Source organism: Hemiscyllium ocellatum, chromosome 46 (genome assembly GCF_020745735.1).
Source record: "Hemiscyllium ocellatum isolate sHemOce1 chromosome 46, sHemOce1.pat.X.cur, whole genome shotgun sequence".
NCBI lineage: Eukaryota > Metazoa > Chordata > Chondrichthyes > Orectolobiformes > Hemiscylliidae > Hemiscyllium > Hemiscyllium ocellatum.
In genome coordinates, this window is record NC_083446.1 from 3953751 (window position 1) to 3980580 (window position 26830).

General features: G+C 44.7%; 1 protein-coding gene across 4 annotated transcripts in view; it reads left to right on the forward strand.

Moving 5' to 3' along the window:
* LOC132836097 (macro domain-containing protein CT2219-like) overlaps positions 1–26830 on the forward strand; it is a 944897-nt gene that overhangs the window by 856554 nt on the left and 61513 nt on the right. For all 4 annotated transcript variants that reach the window (XR_009647331.1, XM_060855360.1, XM_060855361.1 and 1 more), the window contains one exon: positions 9198–9316. Coding sequence is in view for 3 of the 4 variants with exons in the window: in XM_060855360.1 (XP_060711343.1) it covers positions 9198–9316 (119 nt within the window). In the remaining variant the exon portion in view is untranslated. The remainder of the gene's footprint in view (positions 1–9197; positions 9317–26830) is intronic.

A 26830-nucleotide genomic window follows, 5' to 3' on the forward strand; every position in this document is an offset into this window, starting at 1 on the left:
TTGAGTTTCTCTGAGCTTTTCTCACAGCTTGCCCTCTAGTAGACTCTGCATTTAAAAAAAAATTTAACATTTATTTTTAATTAACCCGTTCAGAGATGTTATTCCACACCTCTGGAGCAGGTGGGACTGGAGCACCCAGTGGAAGAATATGCAAACTCAACACGGACAATCACCCAAGGGTGGAATCAAACCCTGGTCCCAGGTACTGTGAGGCAGCAGTGCGAACCACCGAGCCACCGTGCTTCTCTATCTGCCTTTAGGACGTGGCAGTCATAGTAAGTGTAGTGATTATAACAAGGTCAGTCTGGTGGACATAATAGAATATGAGTTCCCTGATTGAACCCCAATCAGGGAGCTCTGGCTAACAGATAAAAAGAGGCATGTCAGACATTCTGACATGCCGAGAGCTGGCTCTGAGGGAGCTGGACAGTGTCAAGGACTCTCCAAGTGTACATAAAGGGTGACTTTATGACTAGATACAGGCCTCTGTGGAGTTATTTCAATGAGAACTTTCAGGAGGACATAGGCAAGTTGGTAGACGGGGCAAAAACGCCTGGCAGATGAAATTCAGTGGCAAGAGAAAGCTAGCCAAATGTAACCACCTGCAAATTGTCATAAAAACCCACCTGGTTCACTAATATTCTTTAGTGAAGGAAATCTGCCATCCTTACCTGTCTGTTGTGTGTGTGACTTCAGATCCTGTTGGCAATGTGGTTGTCTCTTTAGTACTATCTGGAAATTTAAGGATGGGCAATAAGTGCTGACCCAGACTATGAATGAATGAGACAAAAGTGATATGATTCATTTTGGGGAGGAAGAATGTGTAGGGGTAGCATTAAATCAAAGATGCAACTCTAATAGGATGTTGGAGCAGAGGGACCTGGGATTGTGCAGTATAAACTAGTGAAAGTGACAGTACAAGGTTGAGAGAGCTATTGGTAAATTGTACGGAATCCTGGGCTTTCGAAAGAAACATTGATACAATAAACTGCATTTCAGGAAGGATGTGAAGACCTTACAGCAGATGAGATTTACAAGACTGGCTGGAGGGATGAGGGAGTTCAGTTGCTTAGGGAGATTGGAGAAACCGGAAATCAAAAACAGAAATTGTTGGAAATGCTCAACAGATCTGGCAGCATTTGTGGAGAGAAATCAGAGTTAATGTTTCGGGTTCAAAAGTTGCTGACAGACCTGCTGAGCTTTTGCAGCAGTTTCTGTTTTTGTTTCTGATTTACAGTATCCATAGTCCTTTTGGTTTTTATTGGGGTTGTTCGCTTGGGAAGGAGAAGGTTCAGAGGAAATTTGATTGAGGTGATCAAAAACCAGAAAGGGTTTGGATAGCGTCGACAGGGAGAAAGTGTTTCCACTATGGGGAGGATCCAGAATGAAAGGACACAAATCAGTCAATTGGCAATATGCAGATAAACCTTCTTCACAGAGTGAATGATTTAGGTGCGGATTGTACTGTCTGAGCATCTCAGGTTCCTTTGAGGCTGTAACAAGGGAGTAAGACAAACGTGCAGGGTCACGGAGAGAAGGTGAGAGAATGGACTGAGGCGAATTGCTCATTCAGAGAGCCAGGGCAGACATGCTGGGCCGAATGGCCTCCTGAACTGTCACCATTCTGTAAGGTGATTGGCAAAAGATGCACTGGTGACAGGAAGGGTGCCCTTTGTACACAGTGCAGGGTAGAGATGGGCTGCCTGAGAACATGATCAAGGCAGATTGTAACTGGGAGTCTCAAAAGAGGATTAAAAACTTATCTGAAGAGATGTGACTTGTCGGACTACAGGGAAAGGGGAATGAGACTATCTGAGTTCCTCTTGCAGGGAGTTGGAACAGATGTGAAGGGCTGAATAGCCTTGTTACTAAGCAGTAATCATCCTTTAGTTCTGTGAATATGGATCACGGAGTGGCATCTTTAAAATGAAGAAACTTGAATGTTCCCAAGATGAGGAAGCTGAGATTGACACCGTTCAACCTGGAAAACATTGGAGATTCATCCAGGGCCCCAAACAGTCCGTCCTAGTGAGACAGAGGTTCACCTGCCTCTCCTCCAACCTAGTTTACTGTATCCGGTGCTCCCGATGTGTTCTGCTCTAGACTGGGGAGATCAAATGTAAACACAGGGCACATTTCGCTTAGCATCTCAGCTGGACCTGCTAGGGCTGACCTGATCTCCCAGGCACTGCCCAATTTAATTCCCCTTCCCACTCCCTTTCCAACATGACCATCCTCGGCCTCCTCCATTGCCATGATGAATCAGATTGCAAACTGGAGGAACAGCACCTCATCTTCTGCCTGCACAGCCTACAGCCTGGAGGAGTCAACATTGAGTTCTCCAATTTCAAATTCCCTCCCTTCCCATTCCCCAACTCCCTTCCCAGCCCCACCCCCTCCCTTCCATCCCTCTGATCGACCCTTCCTTCCAGCTAACACCAGACTCATTCCTCCCATCGACCAACCAGGCCGTACCCTCTACCTGTGTTCACCTAACCCCACCTCACCACCCTGTCCCTCTCCCCACCCAAAACCCTCCCACAACCACCCCCCCCCCCGTCCTTTATCTGCAGCTCCCTCAAGACCCGCCCCCAGTCCTGAAGAAGGGTTACACCTGAAAAGTTGACTTCTCCACCTCCTGATGCTGCCTGGCTTGCTGCGTTCCTCCAGCCTCCTGCCTGTCTATTGGGTGATTACGAGGCAGCAGTAACTCTCTGGTGACTCAAAATACCTATCTCCCCAACTATAAATTGCAGGTGATATTGCAAAACCGCCTGCATTAATGTAATGCGTACAATGTTGTTCCAAGGCTTTTTACAGGAGCTTTATCAGAGGTAAATCAGCACCAAAATGGAAGGAGATGCTAAGAGACAAGCTAAAATGCTTTATTGTTTAGTTTCCAGACAAAGGAGGGAGAGATGACATGTAGGGGGAGTACAGAATTTAGACCCTAGACAGTCGCCAATGGGTGAACAAAGGATTATATTACACTTCAGTACAGTGGCTCACAGCACCAGGGTCCTGGGTTTGATTCCCGCCTGTCTGTGTGGAGTTGCACATTCTCTCTGTATCTGCGTGGGTTTCCTCTGAGTGCTCCAGTTTCCTCCCACAATCCAAAGATGTGCAGGTCAGGTGAATTGGCCATGCTAAATTGCTCGCAGTGTTAGGTGCGTTAGTCAGGGATAAATATAGGTAGGGGAATTGGTTTGGGTTGGTTTCTCTTCGGAGGGTTGGTGTGGACTTGTTGGGTCGAAGGGCCTGTTTCCACACTGTAGAGAATCTAATCTAAAAAAAGACTTTCGCTCTTCTGATCCATATTCATAAAGAGGTTGATTAAAGGCAGCAAACCTTCATTCGGCTCCGAAACACATAACCGTTCTCCGGTTCAGTTTGTCAGGATTGAAAAGAGCCTGAGTCCCATTGGTAACATTGCTCTGTGGTATGCAGGCCCTTCAATACTGAAACAGCGGTGCCCCACAGAGTTATTTTACAAACAGACACCATCGTCTTAAACTACTGCTGAGAGACACAGAGCCCCGTCTAATTGCCATATTGTTTGCTGAGGTTATCTCTGTGGCTGCTGCCTGAGACTGGTGCTTCGTTCATCTATTGCATTGCTGCAGGTCACTGCACACAGCAAGTGCTTGTGTCAGACAAACAGGCACAGCGTGCAAATTAGATTGTAATGCACCTTGGTACACACGGAAAACAACCATTTTTTCCTTCTCTTTATTTTCCTCTTTCCTTTTTTTTTGTTCTTGCCCAATTAAGCCCCTGCCCTCTCCCTCCCAGCCATTCTCTTCTGTACACAGCGACACACGTTGGGCAAAGTTCCTCCAGCTAACGTTCGTTTTGAGCGTCAACACAATGTTCCAGTACATGCACCATCACAACTCAGCCATGTCCTGTAGGTGATGGAGATTTCAGCACAGAAATCGAGGCAGACATTCATGATATCGTCACTGAAGGAGCCGGGCCCTAAGAATTCTTTCACAAGCAGACAGCGCCATCTTAACAAGGTCATGGTGAACCCTTTTGAGACACTTGTTCGACCTCAGTTGGAGTAATGTGAACAATTCTGAATCCACAGCAAAGGAAAGATATGAGCGTACATGAGAGTTCAGAAGAGATGTACAAAAATGGTTCCAGGCATGAGGAGAGATTGGAGAAGTTGGGAATGTTCTCTTTGAAGAGAAGAAAGATAGATAGAAATATATTGTTACTTGTATTTGTGAACAAAAAGTAAATTTGTATCAGTCACCATAAAAACAGCGGCATTTAATTATATAACATTTAAAAATTATATATAAAATGAGACCAAGTTGAGATAAATGTCATTTTTTATACATTCCACTACCTCTTGGTTTCACAAACCAGCTGCTGCCAAAGAGTAGGTCGTGTCCAACAGCCATGGACTGGGGACCTCTTGGAACTGCCAAAAAGCGAGGCCCTGACAAAATCACCAAGGATCGGGCCCTGCCGAAACTGCTGAGGACCAGGCTTTGTCGAAACTGCCGAGGACTGGGGCCTGTTGAAACTGTAGAGGACAGGGACCCTCCAAAACTGCCAAGGACCCAGGGCTGTCCAATGGAAACTGATGCAACCCAGCTGCAGAAATAAGAAAAGATGAATTTGGTACGATAGGTGAAATTTAGAAATAATAATAAGAGACAATTTTAAAAAGGGTGCAGCCAGTAAACTGAAAGGGAGTGGATGAACCAGGAGCCCAAACACTACCTAACCCGCCATCTTTGCCACCTTGCTCATCCAAAACAAGGTAAGTGAAGATCTGATGGAAGTTTTCAAGCACATGAGAGATCTGGATAGAGTATATTGGGAGAAACTGTTCCCTCACGTAAAAGGATCAAGAATGAGAGGTCAGAGATTTAAAGTGACTTGCAAACTTTACAAATTTGACGTGAGGAAAAGAAGTTTTGTCCCACAAATGGTTCAGCTCTGACTGAAAGTGTGGGGAGACAAAGTCATTTCAAGAGGCAATGGATGAATATTTGAATAGAACTAACTGTAAGGGTATGATGCTCATTGGGGAGCCAGTGCCCACACAATAACCTCCTGGTGATATTTGCTGTATTGAAGCTCTCTGCTCCCCCCTGACCTCTCCTGGCCCACTGCTGAGCACTTACTAAAAAGGACTGTGAAGTTATAATTTATTTTTCTGCCTTTCTATACTATGTTTTGGTTTATGCATTTTGAGACATCAGTGGAGATTGGCGACACTACACAACATTTTTCACTGTATTTTGTAACAAAAATACATGTGACAGTCAATAAATCAGATCAAATCTATAAGCTTGGTAACACTGACACGGTTCTGAACACTGTCAGAAGTGCTGTCTTCCTGATCAGACTGAAAGTCCAGCTCCCATCTGCTCTCACTCATGACGAGAAAGATTCCCTGGCCACTATTAGATGAAAAGCAGGGATAGTTGTCCTAGGGTAATATTTATTCCTCACCCAATGTCAGGGTCATTACCTGAGTGCTGTGTATGGGAGCTTCCTGTGTGAAAGTGGGCTGCTGTGTTTCCTATGCGATGACAGTGTTTACACTGTAAAAAATAACTAAATGTACAGCACTTTGGAAAGATAACGGTTGCAAATTATATTTTTCCAACTTACATCCAATATCGATACACAGATCTCAGCAGACCCTGGATAGCAATTAGGAATTAGACCCCTGACAAATCATTCCCTTTCTATTGTAATCCCAAAGGACAGTTACATTAATCTTGAATGAAGGGAGTCGAGTTGAGGGTGATAGGCAGTTGGAGAGGGCAGGGGGAAATTTAATGCTTACCAAAGACTTTAGCGAGACCCGGGCAAACTCAATCAAGGATTAAATTTCACAAATACTTGTGAATGCTTCACGGACAGTTTACACTCACACACAAACACACACACACTCACATTCACTCATATGATACAGAACTGGCTCGAAGGTAGAAGACAGAGGGTGGTGGTGGTGGAGGGTTGTTTTTCAGACTGGAGGCCTGTGACCAGTGGAGTGCCACAAGGATCAGTACTGGGTCCACTACTTTTCATCATTTATATAAATGATTTGGATGTGAGCATAAGAAGTATGGTTAGTAAGTTTGCAGATAACACCAAAGTTGGAGGTGTAGTGGACAGCGAAGAAGATTACTTCAGATTACAACGCGATCTTGATCAGATGGGCCAGTGGGCTGAGGAGTGGCAGATGGAGTTTAATTTAGATAAATGCAAGGTGCTGCATTTTGGGAAAGCAAATCTTAGCAGGACTTATACACTTAATGGTGAGGTCTTAAGGAGTGTTGCTGAACAAAGAGACCTTGGAGTGCAGGTTCATAGCTCCTTGAAAGTGGAGTCACAGGTAGATAGGATAGTGAAGAAGGCGTTTGGTATGCTTTCCTCTATTGGTCAGAGTATTGAGTACAGGAGTCGGGAGGTTATGTTGCAGCTGTAGAGGATATTGGTGAGGCCACTTTTGGAATAGTGCATGCTATTCTGGTCTCCTTCCTCTCGGAAAGATGTTGTGAAACTTGAAAGGGTTCAGAAAAGATTTGCAAGGATGTTGCCAGGGTTGGAGGATTTGAGCTATAGGGAGAGGCTGAATAGGCTGGGGCTGTTTTCCCTGGAGCGTCGGAGGCTGAGGGGTGACCTTATAGGTGTTTAAAAAATCATGAGGGGTATGGATAGGATAAATAGACAAGGTCATTTCCCTGTGGTGGGGGAGTCCAGAATGAGAGGGCATAGGTTTAGGGTGAGAGGGGAAAGGTATAAAGAAACTTAAGGGGCAACGTTTTACACAGAGGGTGGTACGTGTGTGGAATGAGCTGCCAGAGGATGTGGTGGAGGCTGATACAATTGCAACATTAAAAGGATGGGTAAACGAATATGAAGATATGAAGGGTTTGGAGGGATATGGGCCAGGTGCTGGCAAGTGGGACTGGATTAGGTTAGGAAATCTGTTTGGCATGGACTAGTTTCCATGCTGTACATCTCTGTGACTCTATGATTTATACACGCACTCAATCAAACATGCACACACACACACACACACACACACACACACACACACACACACACACACACACACACACACACACACAGTCAGATCTTAAGTTAATGTTATTGAATGATTTTCACCCATAGGCCAGTGTGGCAGGAAAATTGCACGTCATATTTCCACTCTGTACAAAGATTGCATTAGCCAGTCTATGGATGCTGTACAAGCTGAAGAACAGGCAAATGGTGTTGAAACTGTAAATCTGAGTTGAAATTTGTGTAAAACGTACCACTGCCTTTGAATCTCGAATGTAAAGCCTAAGTTAACCTCTGTGCCACCTTGAACTAACTCTGGTACATTATCACACAGCTGGAACTTATCAACATCCTGCATCCCAAGACTTAGGACACCTAGAATATCTTTGCAGTTCTGCCTTTTTGATGTGAGGAAAATCTCCGGGCGCAGACTGCGACCTGCAGCCATGTCTGATCTTGGTCTCATCTGTCAGCCAGCAGAGATGAGAGGTTTTATTGATGAAAAGCAGTAGACAGCTTGAAATGAATCATCTGATCTCTAACTGGCAGGATTAGGGACAGTTGGATTTGCTATTTGATTGCATTGTTAATCTTTTATAAATCTTTTCAATTTCTTTTTTTAGTTCCTGGCAAAAGGAAGCACAAGGACCTTCTTCTGTATAGATTGAAGTCTTTACAGAGTCTGTATCCTCCTTGTTTTCAATTTTCCCACTCTCCCAAGGAGAGTGTGGATACCCTAGATGCTAGCACACAAGGACCTTCTTCTGTATAGGTCGAAGTCTTTACAGAGACTGTATCCTCCTTGTTTTCAATTTTCCCACTCTCCCAAAGACAGTGTGGATACCCTCCAAACATGTCTTCACTATGTGGGGAACCTGCACAGCCAGGGGACGTTCAGAACCACAGTACACGGTCTTGTCTTTGTCTGATACTAACCAAGCAGTAATCGCTAATGGGCCAGTGGGCAGCTGCAAGGCACGATAGGATTATCAGCAGCAGCGGTGCCTTCACGAAACCCTCCAAACCCATAGACAAGAAAAGCCCTCCCATAGCAATGCCCTCTTCCAAGGCAACTTGCCCAGCATTGAGGGGCCAATTCTTGGGTGAGACATCTCATTCAATTGCCTGACACCAGACTACACAGCAAGAGATTTACAGGAGGATAGTAGAAACCTGTGGACCATCCTGTAAGTGCCCCTAGGGAGGACAGGCATCCCTGCTGAGCCCTGAGTGACCCTGGCTTGGGACTGAACCAAATGGAGGACGCTCATTCAGGAAGGCACCGAACACATCGAGTGGTTTTCATCAGGAAGGTGAGGTTGAGGCATTGGAGAGAAGCACATGGACCTCCAAACACCTCACCTACCTGATCCACCTGTGGCAGAGTCCACAGCTCACGTATTGGGCTTACCAGCCGTGCCAGACCCGTCAAGCCAGAGTGGAGACAAGCCACTCTCAATCCCGATGTGGAGTGGTGAAGAGGGAGAGGAGTGGATAACCTTCTCATTATGAGCTGTAAGGTCATGAGTTCAAACTCCATTTCAATATGTCTGAGCAAATTAATGTCGAGGGAATGCTTCAGCAGAGAATGGAAGGATGTCTGCCTAAGTTTTTGATTATGTATTCTTCTGCCTTCTCTCCCAGAAACAGACAATCCCAAAGCACTACTGTAAAGAGAAGGCAGTGCTCCCTGGCAGGCATGTCTGAAGTTTAATAATAGATTTGCAAAGCTGTGCTGCCCACAGTGCAGTTCTTGTTCTGTCCTTCTAACGGAGTGTTCTGGATGGTGTTCCTTGGGAGGAGTAAGTGGTTTGGAAGATTCAAGATTTCCATCTATGACTCAGACACATGCATAACCAGTCCCTGGTTTCCCATGTCTACTACCTGAGCAGTAAGTTGAAAGGGACTGCACTGGTTAGGAAGTAAACATTGCAGCTCAACCCTGGCACGCTAACTGAATATTAATCAGTGCTTTAAGGAAATGATCAAAACTTTTCTTTGACCTCTCTCAAAGGCACAAGTTTTTGTTTTCCCAGCACCAGTTTTAGAATTTTAAACTGCAAATGAGACTTGAACAATATTGGTGTGTATCAAGAACAGCAAAAAGCCACTGTCTTGTTTCAGTTTGGTCTCTTTTATTCTCTCCCCTGTTTTTATAGATGTCATCCACACAGTGGGACCCATCGTACAGGGGAAGGAGACGCTGCCAGAGAAAGCCCTCCAGAGTTGTTACATAAAAAGCCTGAAACTAGCAGAGGACAACAACCTGCGAACCATTGTAAGTCTCTTCATAAATATCAAGAGTAAAGTGCAATTAAAGGATATTTTAAAATGATTGAAGTCAAATAAACTCCTGCCCTGCCTTGTGAAGACGCTGCTGCACGTTAGAACATAGTTGCAGCGGTGCCACACATTTAGATATTTGGCTTTCTTTGAAACATAAGATCCAAGGGACTGCAAAATAGTCACAGCTTCCCCATTTCAACAACAACTTACATTTGGACATCACCGCCAGCATTTTGAAATGTCTCAAAGCATTTCACATAAGGACCATTGTGAAATAAAATCTGATGTTGGACAAGATGAGGAGACATTAGACCAAAAGTTCAATCAAAGTGTGAACGTTTTTAAGGAGCCTGTTGAAGGCAGGGAGAGAAGTTTTAGGGAGGGATTTCCAGAGCTTGGAACTCAAGCAGATAATGGTGCAACCATCCCTGATGGAGTGTTTAACATCGGGACACTCAGTGTTAAATGGATCTTAGACAGATAGTGAACCAAGAACCAAAAGACACTGTGACATTATTCTATAGAGTGTGGCCTATTGTTGCAGCTCTCCCCTTATACTGTATTGAATGCTCCAATCAAGTATGTAACGTAAACTGAATTTCAAAGGAAACGTAACCATTTTCACTGTTGTTTTGTTAGGGGTTTGGCACACTTCAGCCCCAGTGGATGCCTTCCATCTGTGGAAGGTCTCAAGCGTACCAGTGTACACCATGTGCTCCCTCTCCAGGAACATCCAGGTGATGACATAACCCCACACAAGGAGGGCCAGGCAATCGAGTCTAACAAGCCCCTTGCAGCCTGCTGCCTGGATCTGCCAGGGGTTGGGTCCCAGAGCTGACCAATGACAATTTGCCTTGCCCTTACACCCTTCAATTGATGTGATTTTAACATCAAAAGGCCATCATTGAGCTTTGGGGATCTTGAAGGATTGCAGGGCTGGAACTAGCTCCTGAGAGAGTCTTACCTGAAGTATAGACTTGCATTTTCCACTTCGGGTTGGAACATAGCAATCAGGAGCAAGAATCCTGGCTGACATGTTCCCCATCAGTGGTCAGTGAGGGCCTATTTTGGCAGCCATAAAGTCACCTGGCTGGAATCAAAGAAACAGACAAATTACATCCTAGACGATATTCTGAAGCACTTTCACAAACCAAGACTTTCTGAAAAGTGGTAACTGTTGTAATGTTGAAATGTAAATGCCAAGTTGTGCACAGCAGACTCCAGCAAACAAAAAGATAAATGACTCAAATAAAGCAAAGACCTGCAGATACTGGAAAACTGAAACATAACAGAAATTGCTGGAGAAACTCAGCAGGTCTGGCAGCATCTGTAGAGAAAAACACAGAGTTAATGGTTGAAATCCATTGACCAAAGTCTAGTCTAGAAAGGATTTGAGAGGTTGGCTGTTTTTTTCTCCACAGATGCTGCCAGAACTGCTGAGTTTCTCCAGCAATTTCTGTTCTTGAACAAGATAAATGATCTATTTTTAGTGATGTTGGTTCAAAACATGTTTGTAACTTGAGACAAGTTGGTTTATGTAGCTTAATTGATCGTTTAAACTACCTTGTCTGATTCACCTGCTTGTTTATGGTACTCACACTGGCTGAGGCCGGTCTTCTCTCCAGTGATGACCTTTCAGGATCCACTTGTCCTAATTACCTTCGCACCTTTTCAAAGTTATTTTTCTGTGATGTATCAGCTTCTCTCTCACATCCTTTTCCTTGGTCTGTATGATAGATTCTCTTCTTTATGAGCACAGACACAGAGGACAGTTCCTGTAACATTCAAATAGATGTACTGTGGATCCTGAGGATCTGAAATAAAAACAGAAAGTGCTGAAGAAACTCAGTAGGTCTGGCAGCATCTGTGGAGAGAGAAATGTTAACATGTCAGATCCAATTTGACACTTCTTCGAAATTCAGTTCTAAGCCATGCCTGATTCTCGTTCCACATGAATAGGAAGTGTTTAAAAAGAAATGGGCCAAGTGCTAGCAAATAGGACTAGATTTAATTAGGATATCTGGTCGGCATGGACGCGTTGGACTGCAGACTCTGTTTCCGTGCTGTACATCTCTATGATTCTATGACACAGATACTGCCAGACTTGCTGAGTTGCTCCATACTTTCTCTTCATATTTCTGTTAATGCTACCTCCTCAGTAAATGCATGAACATTATACCACACTTGATTTAAACCATATTCTTCCATTATAGCAACCTTAAGCTGCTTTCTTGTTACTATATTAGTGTGAGGCTCCTGAGACATGAAAAGCATTCATCCTGAACAGAAGAGACAATAACCCAGAGATCAAGGCTGCAGACTCCATCCCCATGCTGTTAAGTTCCATGGACTACTGCACTCTGCCAGTTAATGGCATGGATATGGCCCTTCCCTTTAGTAATATCAATTCACATCAGACAAATAGGAGATTTTTCAAGGGGAAACATCCATTTCTTTCATTCCTCTGCTTGATTTCTCTAACGGTTTAGCGCCATGCTGGGACTATACATCAAATGTTACTTATTTTTTGCACATTTGGATTGTTAGGTATCTCCAATCGTTGAGAGCCGGGGGGAATATCTCCCTGAAGGAACATTGTAGAAAGCCCTAGCTGCCTTTTGTGTCACTGTCTCACAGCACAGATAAAGTCATCGAGAGGTACAGCACGGAAACAGACCCTTAGGTCCAACTCGTCCATGCCGACCAGATATCCTAAATAAATCTAGTCCCATTTGCCAGCCCATATCCCTCCAAACCCTTCCTGTTCATATACCCATCCAAATGCCTTTTAAATGTTGTAATTGTACCAGCCTCCACCACTTCATCTGGCAGCTCATTCCATACACGTACCACCCTCTGTGTGAAAAAGTTGCCCCTTAGGTCCCTTTTAAATCATTCCCCTCTCACCCTAAACCTGTGCCGTCTAGTTTTGGACTCTCCTACTCTGGGGAAAATACCTTGTCTAATTACTGTATCCATGCCCCACATGATTTTATAAACTTCTATAAGGTCACCCCTCAGCCTCCTACGTTCCAGGGAAAACAGCCCCAGGCTATTCAGCCTCTCCCTATAGCTCAAACCCTCTAACCCTGCCAACATCCTTGTAAATCTTCTTTGAACCCTTTCTAGTTTCACAACATGTTTCCTGTAACAGGGAGAACAGAACTGAGCATAGTATTCCAAAATTGGCCTCACTAACATCCTGTCAAGCCGCAACCTGACCTCCTAACTGCTATAGGAGGAGAAAGTGAGGTCTGCAGATGCTGGAGATCAGAGCTGAAAATGTGTTGCTGAAAAAGCGCAGCAGGTCAGGCAGCATCCGAGGAACAGGAGATTCGACGTTTCGGGCATAAGCCCTTTCCTGAAGAAGGGCTTATGCCTGAAACGTCGAATCTCCTGTTCCCTGGATGCTGCCTGACCTGCTGCGCTTTTTCAGCAACACATTTTCAGCTCACAACTGCTATACTCAATGTACTGTACAAAGGCAAGCATACCAAACACCTTCTTCCCTGTCTCCCTTGAACTCCACTTTCAAGGAACAATGAACCTGCACTCCAAGGTCTTTTTGTTCAGCAACACTCCCCAGGACCTTACCACTATGTGTGAAAGTCCTGCCCTTATTTGCCTGATCTCCCATTTAGTCCTCAGTCTTTCAGCTCAGCTTCATCCTGTGCAGGCAGGGCAGAAATAGAATGCAAATGACTTTTGATCAATGCCTGGAAAAGCCTTTTAGAGATTTACAAGGATTTTATCGTAAAACTATAGTTTAGCCCAAACACCAGTTTCCAGCTTTCCCTTTTGCTCAGTGGAGAACCCAGACCGCACTGGGGAAGAACCCAGTGCACATCACCTATACTCAGTGAACTCTGAAACCATTCTGGTAACCCTTCAACAGCGCCTGTACTGCTAATACTGACACTGACAAGGAAATAGAGAACACCCAAGGCACAATAAATCTTACCACAGCGAGGATTGAACACATTTTAGGCAGCAAGTGATAAGATACAAGAGATCCACTGAAAATTAAAAAGAGAAGCATAGGTTGGCATATAATCAATATGGAGCCAGTGCAATCCTATTCACCAGAATTACCTCAGGGATGTGGTGCAGACACAGAGATTATACAACAATCCGCAGCAGCCTGGTATTAAACTGATCCTCTGCTTGCATTGTTCTACCTAATAATGTGACTAGCAGCATGTGATACAGATTGGCTGCAGAATGCTCTACACAATGAGTCTTTTGGCTCCCATCTCTGAGGCTGAACTGATTGAGAACCAGATGGGGGCTGCAGTGCTTTGATATTGTTTCTTTTTCCCTGTTGTCTTTGTTTCTTTCAATTAGTCTTCTTTGACAAATAGTATAAGATTTCTACTCTTCACAACGACCATTCTGAGTGAAATCACTAATTACTAATCAATTATATAAAAGCTTATCTTGGACTGGTTGTTGTTAAGGTCGGTAACTATCCTAAATGCTATTTGACCACTGATCATTTTGGCCTCTTTTCCCAAGATAGCTGACCCCGATAGTATCCAGTCTGTTGGGGTATGCCTGCAGATTCATGTGTCCTGCCTCTGACTCTCTTTAAACTGCTGCTTGGCCTACTCTGCATTTGCAGTGGGTCCTGTTTCAGTGGCGGTTCTCCCCAGTCTCAGTATTCCTTCTTACCTCTTGAGCGAATACATGGTAGGGCAGGCCTGACTGTCTAGAATCTGGATCACAGATGTAGTCATACAGTACCATCATTACCATCTTTAATTTACATCTTCAGAGCCATAATGCAACTGAATGCCATTTAGCGTACGAGTTGGTAGGGCAGATTAGAATTTAAACATCACAGACATCAGTGGATTTTGGCGCAGAACTATTTAGGAGGAAAAAGCCCTGAATCGTATCTATTAATTGTGTTGAATAATGGCTAAATATTGACCAGCATATGAGGAAACTGCTGATTTTCTTGATTGCAGACGAGGCCTGGGGCTTGAGATGAGGCAGCTAAATCTAACCATAAATTACACAGTAGTTCACTGAGGCAAAAAGGAATAGTGACCGATCAAAGTCGGTTCTGCTGATTATTTGTTTCGGTGACATTCTTTGGCCACAGTGACTAGTATCAAGTCCAAGTAGGTGATCTGATCTGCCCTCACAGTCTGCTGTAACTACAGTGATGGGCTATTTACCAGCAACAGGATTTGTACCTGACGATTCAAAATTCTGTTAGCTCCAGTAAAATAAGAACTAGATAGAATCATGCAGCACGGAAACAGACCCTTCAGTCCAACATGCCTATGCCGAACATAAGCACACTTTAAACTAGTCCCACAGAAGCGCTTCACAGGAGGCTCCTAAGCACTGAGGATGTCACCTAGACAGGGGACGAAACGTCTGCAACACAAATTCCCAGCTCGGCGAACAGAACCACAACAACTAGTCCCACCTGCCAGCTCCTGTCCCAGATCCCTCCGAACCTTTCCTCTTCATGTATTTATGAAAATGTCTTTTAAACGTTGTAATTGTACCCACATCTACCACTTCCTCAGGAAGTTCATTCCACATGCAAATCACCCTCTGTGTAAAAGCATTGCCCCTCATGTCTTCTTTTAAATCTCTCTCCTCTCACCTTAAAAATGTGCCCCCTAGTCTTGAAATCCCTCATCCTAGGGAAAAGATATCTGCCACTAACTCTGCCTATACCTCTTATTATTTTATAAACTTCTATTACATCGCCTCTCAACCTCCTACGCTCCAGTAAAAATGGTCCCAACCTATCCAGCCTTTCTTTATAACTCAGACCTTCCATACCTCACAACATCCTGGTAACTCTCTCCAGCTTAATAATATCCTTCCTATAGCTGGGCACTGAAAGATTCAGTAGATCTTTCATACAACTCCTGTTATCTACATATAAATTACAGTGTTGGTCACTGCCCTGTCATGGCTAGTACTGAGTACTTTGATTACAAATTGTTGCATGCTTCCCTCGTTATATCATTCTGCAAGTAAGATGGTGACTGAGATGTTTACAACGTCAAGTCAAAAGCTCCGGTATGTGTCTCATGAAGGTATATTGCATTCCAGCTGTAAAGCATCACACGACAGTGGGCAACGTGCTTAATATTCCAGCTGCCTTGGTTTCTCCTACAATGAATAATGGGAAAATGCACAGTAAGCCAGTTGATCCAGTCATGGGATTTAGACAATGCCTTACACTTGAAGTACAAAGACCAGGTGGTTTATCAATGTCATCAGTGCATGCTATATTTCCTTCCTCCTCCATCTGTTTCTCAAAGAGATCTCGGGCAATAGGAAGGAAGGTGTTTCATTTTTTCCACAATGCCAGAACACTCTGAAGCACTTTGCTGGCTATGTAGTCACTGGCTGAGTTGCACGATAAGTGACAACCAGCAAGCTTGCACAAACAGCACTGGAAGAAAGACAAGATAATGTGGTGTAGTGTTACTGTTTGCAAGATAAAATTGTCAGTATAGTGGACAGTGAAGACGGTTACCTCACAGTGCAACTGGCTCTTGATCAGATGGATTAATGGGCCAAGGAGTGGCAGATGGGAGTTTAATTTAGATAAATGCGAGGTGCTGCACTTTGGAAAGGCAAATCAGGGCAGGACTTATACACTTAATGGTAAGGTCCTGGGGAGTGTTGCTGAACAAAGAGACCTTGGAGGGCAGAGTCATAGTTCCTTGGAAGTGGAATCACAGGTAGATAGGATAGTAAAGAAGGTGTTTGGTATGCTTTCCTTTATTGGTCATAGTATTGAGTACAGGAGTTGGGAGGTCATGTTGTGGCTGTACAGGACATTGGGTTAGGTCACTTTTGAAATATTGCATACAGTTCTGGTCTCCCTGCTATGGGAAGGATGTTGTGAAACCTAAAAGGGTTCAGGAAAGATTTACAAGGATGTTCCCAGGATTAGAGAGCTTCAGCTAGAGGGAGAGGCTGAATGGACTCGGTCTATTTTCTCTGAAGTGTCAGAGGCTGAGAGGTTATAGAGGTTTATAAAATCTTGGGGGTGCATGGGTAGAATAAATAGACAAGGTATTTTCCCCTGGTGGGGGAGTCCAAAGCTAGAGGGCATAGGTTTAAAGTGAGAAGGGGAAGAATTAAAAGGGACCTAAGGGACAACTTTTTCACGCAGAGGGTGGTGTGTATATGGAGCTGCCAGAGGAAGTGGTGGAGACTGGTACAATTACATCATTTAAAAGGCATCTGGATGGGTATATGAATAGGAAGGGTATAGTGTGATTTGGGCCAACTTGCTGGCAAATGGGACTAGATTAATTTAGGACATCTGGTCAGCACGGACGAGTTGGACTAAAGGGTGTGTTTCTGTGCTGCATATCTTTATGTCTCTACACCTGTTAGTCAGGACAGTACTGAGCTCCAGTGCTTTGCTTCAAATGGTGCCAAGGGATCTGTTCTCCTGCTTACTGTGGGATAATCAGATGAAGTTAAAAATCACACAGCACCAGGGTATAGTCCAACAGGTTTATTTGGAAGCACTAGCTTTCGGAGCGCTGCTCCTTCATCAGGTGGTTGTGTGATGTTTAACTTTGTATACCCTAGTCCAACACCGGCATCTCCATATCGTAATCAGATGAGATATTGAATGGCTCGAGGGGCTGGGACCTATTCCATCCAGATGTTCATCTGAAGGGGCAGCCAGGGCCTCAGTTTAGTATTTCAAGCACAAGATGGCATTCCCTCTCTGGTGCAGGAGCTGTTGTCCAGCGGCCATGAACAGTTGATTTCAGAGAAGGAGGCAAGCAGTCACTCTTGGCCGGTGAGTTTGTTCTAATGCAAGGTCAGGAAATATAAATTAGATACATTCAGTGATAAATGGCAGTGTGTGATTGGCCCATCGTGCTTAAACTTTGAACAGTGTTTTGTAAAGAAAGGAAATTCCATTTGTGCTGTTGTGTAAACTGGTTATAATCGCTGGAGGGTGTGTAAAGAGGTGAGTACATTGCCTTTGGCATCAGTGTTCACAGTGCATCGCAGACAATCTCCCCATCCAGGCCTGAGGTAGACACTTAGCAGAAGTGTTAGCACTGCATTGCTTTCCTTGTTCTGCTCAGATCAACATTGTGATAACCAACGTGTGATGGAAGCTAACTGCAGGATGAGTTCCAATAAAGCGTGCTGTCTTGTTAGAATCACTTTGTCTGGGGAAATATTGTTGACAGACAAGGGGAAAAGCAGCAATTGATTCTGGTGGTATTGTTTTCACCCCCACCCTGCAACACTGCATGTAAACATAGTGCCTTGGGGGTTTTCCACTGAAGGGCGTGTGAATATTCTCACCAAGCACTGACTAATAGGGCACTTAGGGAAGCAGTTCATTATTGATGAGGCACACGAGCAGCTGAGGATTTCTTATTTTCAATTTATCCTTTCTCTTCAGTTTGTTTTCTTCACTGGTCAATAACCGATTTTGGATTTAACCCATTCCACATTCCTCACAAGCCCATCTGTCATCTCTGTGCTGTCAGACTGTTTGCTGAACTTCCCTTTGAGATTGATTGAAATCTTCCAGCTGAATCTCACTCAGTTCAAAAGCATCGACCTACAAAGTTGGCTGCACAATTTCAGGCTGTAATTGAATTCCACGAGGCTCCATGTGGAGATCATGGAGAAACACACGCAAACTCGTCTTTACAAGTTCATTCTAAGGATGTGAATGTCATTGACAAGGTCAGTCCTTGTTTCCTATCCTAAATTGCCTCTGAGAAGGGGATGCATTCTGTGTGGTGTAGGAATACCAAAAGCTCAATCAAAACTCTGTTGCCTGTATCTGATCTGACTCCCGTGCTTGTTATACCAGCTACCTGTCCCAATTTCAAATCCTCATCCCTACGTTTATATTGCTCCATAACCATCCCTCACTCTGGAACCTTACAGCCTGACCCCATACTATACCCTTCCTTCCTTTTATGCATCTCTTCTGAATCTCTGTCTGTTTTAGTCATATTACTTGGACTTGTGTCATCAGCCACACCAGGACCCACCTCACAAAACGTTCCACCTAAACCCCTCCACTGCCTCTTTAACCAAATCGCAAACCCCTCCTAATCCGAATCCTAACATGACTTAATGGTTGCCTAATTGAGAGGGTGCAATTCTATATTTAGTCTTAGGAAATAAGGTTGAACAGGTCGATGAAGTAGCAATGGGTGGCCATTTTGGAAATAGTGATCATAATATAGTTAAATTCAGCATCATTATGGAATGGGACAAAGCACGGCAGTAAAAGTTCAAAACAGGGGAAACTTCATGAAGTTGAGAAATGATCTGGCAAAAAAACTGGTTATAGCTATGTAAAGGAAAGTCGGTGATAAATTAATGGAATGTATTCATAAGTGAGAATCTCCAAGCAGAGTAGGCATGTTCCACAAAAGCAAAAGATCATGTTGCATCAAGAGTTCGCAGGTTAGATGCAAGTGTACAGGGTCAGATCAAACAGAAAGGTAGAGTTTGAGACAGTCTCAAACAAAAGGAATACTTTAGGAAGCTTAGAGGAGGAGAGGAAGTACATGGATGGCGTGGAAAGGAAACTAGGATAACAAAGAGAGATTATGAAAAAGTATTGTACATTAATACAGTAAAATTAAGGAAAATCCAAAGTTGTTTTCCAATACACTAAGAGCAAGAGGATGAGTCAGGAAAGGGTTGCCCCTCTCAGAGATATGATGTGGAGATGCCAGTGTTGGACTGGGGTGGACAAAGTTAAAAATCACACAACACCAGGTTATAGTCCAACAGGTTTATTTGGAAGCACTAGCTTTCAGAGCGCTGCTCCTACATCAGGTAGGCATGACAGACTAAACCTGATGTTGTGTGATTTTTAACTTTGTCGACTGGAGTAGGGGAAGGGGATGGTGGTCAGTGAATGGAACAAGTAAAGCTTTCTCTGTCACCATGTCATCTCTGCCCTCCCTCCACTCCAGCGGGACTGTCTGTTCTTTCCAGTCTGGCAATTAGACACACCATTCTGCCATTCTCACATTCCGATCACTTAATGTGCACTATCAACGCCTTTCCTCCCCAGCACTCCACCCCTACACTATTGCATAAATACTGCCTCCTCCATACTTCAGGTCAATGCTGATGAAGAGTCATCTGGACTTGAAACGTTCACTTGCTCTCCATAGACGCTGTCTGACCCGCTGTGATCTCCAGCACTTTTTGTTTTGAATTGTACCCTAGCTTGTTAAAGGAAACTGTGAAGAGATAATGGATGCTCTGAGGACCATTTCCAATTCTTGCTGGACATAGACAATGTACAAGAGGGTTGGAGGACTGCAAGTGTTGTGCCATTATTTTAAAAAGGTGTGAGGAACAGGCAAAATAACTATAGGCTGCTCAGTCTGTCTTCAGTGGGAGACAGATTACTGGAATGGATGTAGGTGAGAGCGAGTTTTGAGAAGATTTGTAGCTCACGTGAGAGGTTGGAATAACTAACTTGGAGAAGCGTGGATTAATCAGGGGTAGTCACAGTGGGTTTGTGAAGCAATATTGTGTTGTACAAACCTAATAGATTTTTTTGAGGGTAGTGACGATTGATGAGGGCTGCCTACATGGAAAAATGCACATTTATCATTTTGGTGGGAAGAATAGATGTACAGAGAATTTCTTAAATGGTAAGAGGTTTAAAAGTATAGATGTGCAAAGCATGACCTTCAGTAAGCCACTGAAGGCTGCTGTGCTGGTGCAGCAAGCTTTTAGGAAGGCTAATGGAATGATGTCTGTTATTGCAAGAGGATTTGAGTACAGGACCAGTAAAGCCTTGTTTCAGTTGTAGAGGGGTTTGGTTGGAACACACCTTGTCTCAGGAAAGATATTACTGGCATAGAGGAAGGGCAACTAATGTTCACCAGACTTGTTCCTGTCAGGACAATGTTGCCCTTTAAAGAGAGATGAGAGAAACTGGGCCTACATCAAAGGCCTCTATGAAAGACTTTTTGAGAACATCAAACGATAAAGAGGTAATTTCATTGAAAGCTACAAAATGCTTAAAAGAACAGACAGAGTGGATGCAGGTAATATATTTCCCCTGGTTGGATAGCCTGGAAACAGAGAAACAATTTGAAAAGGGGGATGCCATTTAGGACTGAGGTAGGAAGAAATTTGTTGACTCTGAGGTTGTACATCTTTGGTATTCTCTATTCTCAAGGGTTGGGGAAGCTCAGTGTTAAATTATATTTAAAGCAAAGGTTGATGTATTTTGGATTACCAATTTTGTAAAGGGTTATGGGGGTAATGTAAAAGCCACGATTATGTTAAGTGGCAGAGTAGATTCGACTTTCTGAACAGTCCACTCCAAAATTTAATTGGCTACTGGCCTATGCATACTCTCCAGTCCCTATAACTCTCCCTGTCTCTGTAACTGCCTCTAACACCTATAACCTACCTCTGTAACCACCCCACCCTGGATCTGCAATCTTTCTAATCTCTGTAACCTCCTCCAGGTCCTACACCCCGTCCCTATCTCTGTCGCCCCATCCAGCCCCTACACCCCCCTTCCTATCTCTGTAACCTCCTCCAGCTCCTACAGCCCTCCCTATGTCTGTTACCCACTCCAACCCCTAAACCCCCTCCCTATCTCTGAAACCCATCCAGCCCCTAAACCCCCTCCCTATCTCTGTCACCCACTCCAACCCCTAAACCCCCTCCCTATCTCTGTTACCACCTCCAGCCCCTACACCCCCTCCCTATCTCTGTAACCCCCTCCAGCCGCTACACTCCCTCCCTATCTCTGTAACTCCCTCCAGCCCCTACACCCCCTCTCTATCTCTGTAACTCCCTCCAGCCCCTACACTCCCTCCCTATCTCTGTAACTCCCTCCGCCCCTACAGCCTGTCCTGTCTCTGTAACCTCGTCCAGCTTCTACAATCTTCCCAATCTGTATAATTTCCTCCAGCTCCTACATCCTCCCTATCTCTGTAACCCCCTCCAGCCCCTACACCCCCTCCCTATCTATGTAACTCCCTCCAGCCCTTACACTCCCTCCCTATCTCTGTAACCTCCTCCAGCCCTTTCACCCCCTTCTTATCTCTGTAACTCCCTCCAGTCCACACACCCCCTCCCTATCTCTGTAACCCCCTCCAGCTCCTACACCCCTCCCTATCTCTGTAACCCCCTCCAGCCCTTACACCCCCTCCCTTTCTCTGTAACCTCCTTCAGCCCCTACACTCCCTCCCTATCTCTGTAACCCCCTCCAGCCCCTACACTCACTCCCTATCTCTGTAACCTCCTCCAGCCCCTACACCTCCTCCAGCCCCTCCACCCCCTCCCTATTTCTGTAACCCCCTCCAGCTCCTACACCTCTCCCTATCTCTGTAACCTCCTCCAGCCCCTGCATCCCCTCCCTATTTCTGTAACCCCTCCAGCCCCTACACCCCCTCCCTATCTCTGAAACCCCCTCCAGCCCCTACACCCCCTCCCTATCTCTGTAACCCCCTCCAGCTCCTACACCTCTCCCTATCTCTGTAACCCCCTCCAGCCCCTATACCCCCTCCCTATCTCTGTAACCCCCTCCAACCCCTATACCCCCTCCCTATCTCTGTAACCCCCTCCAGCTCCTACACCTCTCCCTATCTCTGTAATCCCTTCCAGCCCCTACACCCCCTCCCTATCTCTGGAACCCCCTCCAGCCCCTACACTCCCTCCCTATCTCTATAACCCCCTCTAGCCCTTACACTGCTCCCTTGCTTTGTAATGACCTCCAACCTCTGCACCTCTCCCATCTCTATAATTTTTAAGATCCCCAGCAACCCATTTCTGTAATCTGCAGAGTCCCTACAGCCATCTGATTTTTTTGCTGTTCCCTGGATTCCAGCCACTTGGGCAGTCCTCTGATTCCCATCATTCCACCAATGAGGGCCATGCTACATGGGTCCCTAAGTTTTGGAATTCTCTGCCTAACAACGCCAGGGACCTGATTCCAGCCTCAGGTAACTGTCTGTGTGGAATTTGCACGTTCTCCCCGTGTCTGCGTGGGTTTCCTCTGGGTGCTCCAGTTTCCTCCCACAATCCAAAGATGTGCAGGTTAGGGTGGATTGGCCATGCTTAATTGCCCCATGGTGACCAGAGATGTCTAGGCTAGGCGGGTTAGCTATGGAAAATGCAGGGTTACAGGGATAAGATCGGGTGATGGGTCTGGGTGGGATGCTCTTCAGGGGGTCAGTGTGGACTTGATGGGCCGAATGGCCTGCTTCCACACTGTAGGGAGTTCATTCTAAATCTCTCTGTCTCCTCTGACCTCTGTCAATACGCTCCTTAAAACTGACCTCTTTGACTGAGCTTTGGGTCAGAGTTTGGGTTTGATGTCATTCCAGAGAATCACTTTGGAATGTTTTACTACATCAAAGGCATTTAAATCAACACAGCGTTCCTGTTGTTGAAAGGAGCCCCCAGTTCTCGAATCACTTTTCAAATCTGCAGTCTGTGGCTGGCTCAATTATTGACTGGTTAAATTGGTTCACTTGTCATGAAGTTGCTGCAGTTAATAATTTTTATCCTTCTTTTGGAAGCGATAAAGAGGAGGGAATTGGGTGAGAGGGGAATTCTATTACCACACACCCCCTTTGCCCACTGTTTCCAGACACTTGTGCCCTTTATTACTGAGTGGGTTAAAATGTGAAGTGAGAGGCCTTTCTAACACTGCTGAGTGATCCTTGTTAGTAATGAATTTTATGATTGACGATTGAGTGCATAAGAATCCTGGGACCTGTCCAGCATTTATGAGTGACAAAAAACCAGTTTAAACTGGATTAATGTCATTCACCTCTCTTATACCTGTACAAGAGTTTGCTGACTTGATCCATATTGATAAGCTGCTCTTCATTTGTCACTGTGTTTGGGAATATATATTCGTGTGTTCTTTCAGTGAGTATCTCTGTCTCTGTCCATGCCATTGATATAGTTGGACTGAGATGGACGTTGGACCAAGTATCTGACCCACTTCTGTTTTTCAGCATGTTTGATACAGAGGGTTGCATTCTCACCTAATACATTACAAGCCTGCGTCATGAGAGAGTTCTCAGATTTGATTCCCAGGCTGCTCGAGATAGCCAACTATGGAGGTGGGGGATTGAGTGGAGGAGGCGGGGGGGGGGGGGGGGAGTGGATTTAAGATAAAAGTAGCCCTGCGTGGTTAGCTTTGCCGAATTCACTCAGCATTCTGGGCAGAACTTAACCCTGCCTCTGACAAATCCTTCCAGACACCATGTTGGACCAGGGCTGGTCCCCCACAGTGAAAAAGGAGCATCCTGAAGGCTAATGACAAACAATTAGGAAGGCTAATGGGACAGGGTTGGTAAAGCTTGCTTCAATTGTGTAGAATCTTTGGTAGACTGCACTCGAATATTGTGTGCAGTTTTGGTCCCCTTACTTTAGGAAGGATGTTATTGCCACTGAGGGAGAGGAAAAAAGTGTTCGCTGGACTATCTCTGAAGAGAGATTAGAGAAATTGAGCCAGTATTCTCTAGAGCTTTGAAGAATGACATGTGATTTTGTTGAAAACCCATGAAATACTTAAAGGGATAGACAGAGGTGATATGCTGGAAATCATTGTAGGTCAGGCAGCATCCATGGAGAAAGTGCACGCTAATGTTTCGAGTCTAGGTGATTCTTCACCAGAGCTCTCTGATGAAGAGTCATCTCAACTCCAAACATTAGCCTATTCTCTCTCCACAGATGCTGTCTGACCCGCTGTCATTTCCAGCAATTTTTGGTTATAGTTTGGAATTCTCTCTGCTCAGTCATTGGATATGTTTTAGAATAGAGATTGATAGATTTCTGAATACCAATGACGTAAAGGATTTTGGAATGGTGTGGGAAAAAGACGTTGAAGTGGATGGTCAGCCATGATAGTATGGAATGGCAGGAGGTTGGAAGAAGACAACAAGCCAGGCAGCATCAGGAGGTGGAGAAGTTGACGTTTTGAGCTAGACCAAAAGTGAGGACTGCAGATGCTGGAGATCAGAATCAAGATTAGAGTGTTGCTGGAAAAGCACAGCAGGTCAGGCAGCATCCGAGAAGCAGGATAATCGACGTTTAGGACAGGAGCACTTCATCAGGAATGAGGCCTACAACCTTCGAGCTAGAGGTCAGGGTGAGTAGTACAAGCTGCTAACCAAGTTAAGACTCACGGTGAGTTTGAATGTTGACACTGAGGTTAGAATAAGACCAGATGCTGAGATTGGAAATCAGAGACAGTCCGGGTGTCAAGATTGGAGTTTAGAGCACATCTGGGTATTAAGACTGGTGTTTAGGATAAAGCAGGGTGTTGAGACTGGGGTTCATTACCTACCTGGATGTTCAGAGCACTCCTGGATATTGAGACAAGAAACTTAGGATGCATCTAGGTATTGAAGGTGGGTTTTCAGCAACTTTCTGCCTATTGAGACTGGGGTTCAGGAAATCTCAAAATTATAATTAGGATTCAGGTGCACAGATGTAATTGTTTATTGAGTTTCTGAATCAAATTAAAATTTGTTCAGGTTATCCTTATACTTTGCTATTGTAGGGATTGAGTTGAGTGATATCTTCCAAATAAAAGCAGAAGTTGTTTGAAAGCCCCCAGTGTCTGTTAGGAAAATTGGGCTGATAATGTTGAACAGAAGCACTGTTCTACTGCAACAGTAGTAGACCTGCCTACTCTATGAGCATTTAAATGGTCATTGGATAAACATATGGGCAGCACGGTGGCTCAGTGGTTAGCACTGCTGCCTCACAGCACCAGGGTCCAAGGTTCGATTCCAGCCTTGGGTGACTGTCTGTGTGGAGTTCGCATGTTCTCCCCGTGTCTGCGTGGGTTCCTCCGGGTGCTCTGGTTTCCTCACACAGTCCAAAGATGTACAGGTCAGGTGAATTAGCCATGCTAAATTGCCCATAGGTTAGTCAGAGGGAAATGAGTCTGGCTGGGTTACTCTTTGGAGGGTCGGTGTGGACTTGTTGGGCCAAAGGGCCTGTTTCCACACTGTAGGGAATCTAATCTAAAAATCTTATATGGATGATAATGGAGCAGGGTAGGATGAATAGGCTTCGGATTGGTTCCACAGGTCAGCACAACATCAAGGGCCGAAGGGCCTGTACTGCACTGTGATAGAGTCATAGAGTTAGAGAGATGTCTGTGTTCTCTCAGTGTAATTCTTCTTCAGGACTGGGGAAGGGTTACACCCGAAACATCAACTTCTCCACCTCCTGATGCTGCCTGGCTTGCTGTGTTCTCCTAGCCTCCTGCTTATTTACCTTAGAATCCAGCATCTGCAGTTTTTTTGTCTCTATGATAGTATGGAATGGCAGAACAGATTTGATGGACTAAATGGCCTCCTCTTGTTCCTATGTTTCTGTTATAATGGATTCAAAGTCTGCTCACTCCTACCACCTCGCAGTTGGCTAGATTTGAACTGCTTGGTCTATCGTTTGTCATTTGAAACATTGGTAGTGTCAGACTACACAATAGAAAACATCTTTGTGATATAGACCATATTTTCGTTTTCATTTAAACTGTATTATGGTCTTTTCTAATAACAAATATTGTCGACAGCCATAATGAACGATTCTGGGTGTTACTATTGAATTACCATCCAAAACTTTCTACACCCTGAATTCTGTAGTGTTTCCTTTGAGCAATGTTCACACTGTAGCTGTACTCATTCAGTTGAGGGACAGTGCTAACTGTGGTCAGCATGACGTCTCTTTGACCTGAAGTTTGACCTGAAACTTTGAGAAAATCTGGGCCAATCCCAATGCATTACTGTCTCTCCCACAACTGGTGGCCCAGACCTACTGTTGGGACATACCCATGGATGTTGATGAGGGAGTCTGGGATGAGGGCTAATAAATAGATTAATTCTGGAGAAGTGTGCAGAGCAGTATCAGTCATCCAGTGTCAATGAGGAAGAATTTACAAAGTTGATTGAAATTTCCATAATATTATCTTGGTGTCCTTATCAGGAAATTATACACCAATTAAGCCGAACATCTGGGAGAATAAGGTCAGAAGTCAGACAACACCAGGTTATAGTCCAACAGGTTTAATTAAGATCACAAGCCTTTGGAGCATTGTCCCTTTGTTAGGTAGAGCGAGAGAGAGGCATACAGGCAGAGAATTCATGGGCAAAGATATCAAAAAACCATACAAATGGTGTGAGTGGAGGGTCGAGACGCTGAGTAATAAGTCTCTGCAGGTGATCATCAGAGTCAGATGGTGTGAGTAAAGTTGAGAGTGTGGTGCTGGAAAAGCACAGCAGGTCAGGCAGCATCCAAAGAGCAGGTAAATTGACATTTCGGGCAAAAGCCCTTCGTCAGGAATGAGGCTGGGAACCTTGGGGGTGGAGAGATAAATGAGAGGTGGGGCTGGGGAGAAGGTAGCTGAGAGTGCAATAGGTGGATGAAGGTGGGGATAATGGTGGTAGGCCAGAGAGGAGGGTGGAGCAGATAGGTGGGAAGGAAGATGGACAGATAGGACAGGTTGTGAGGG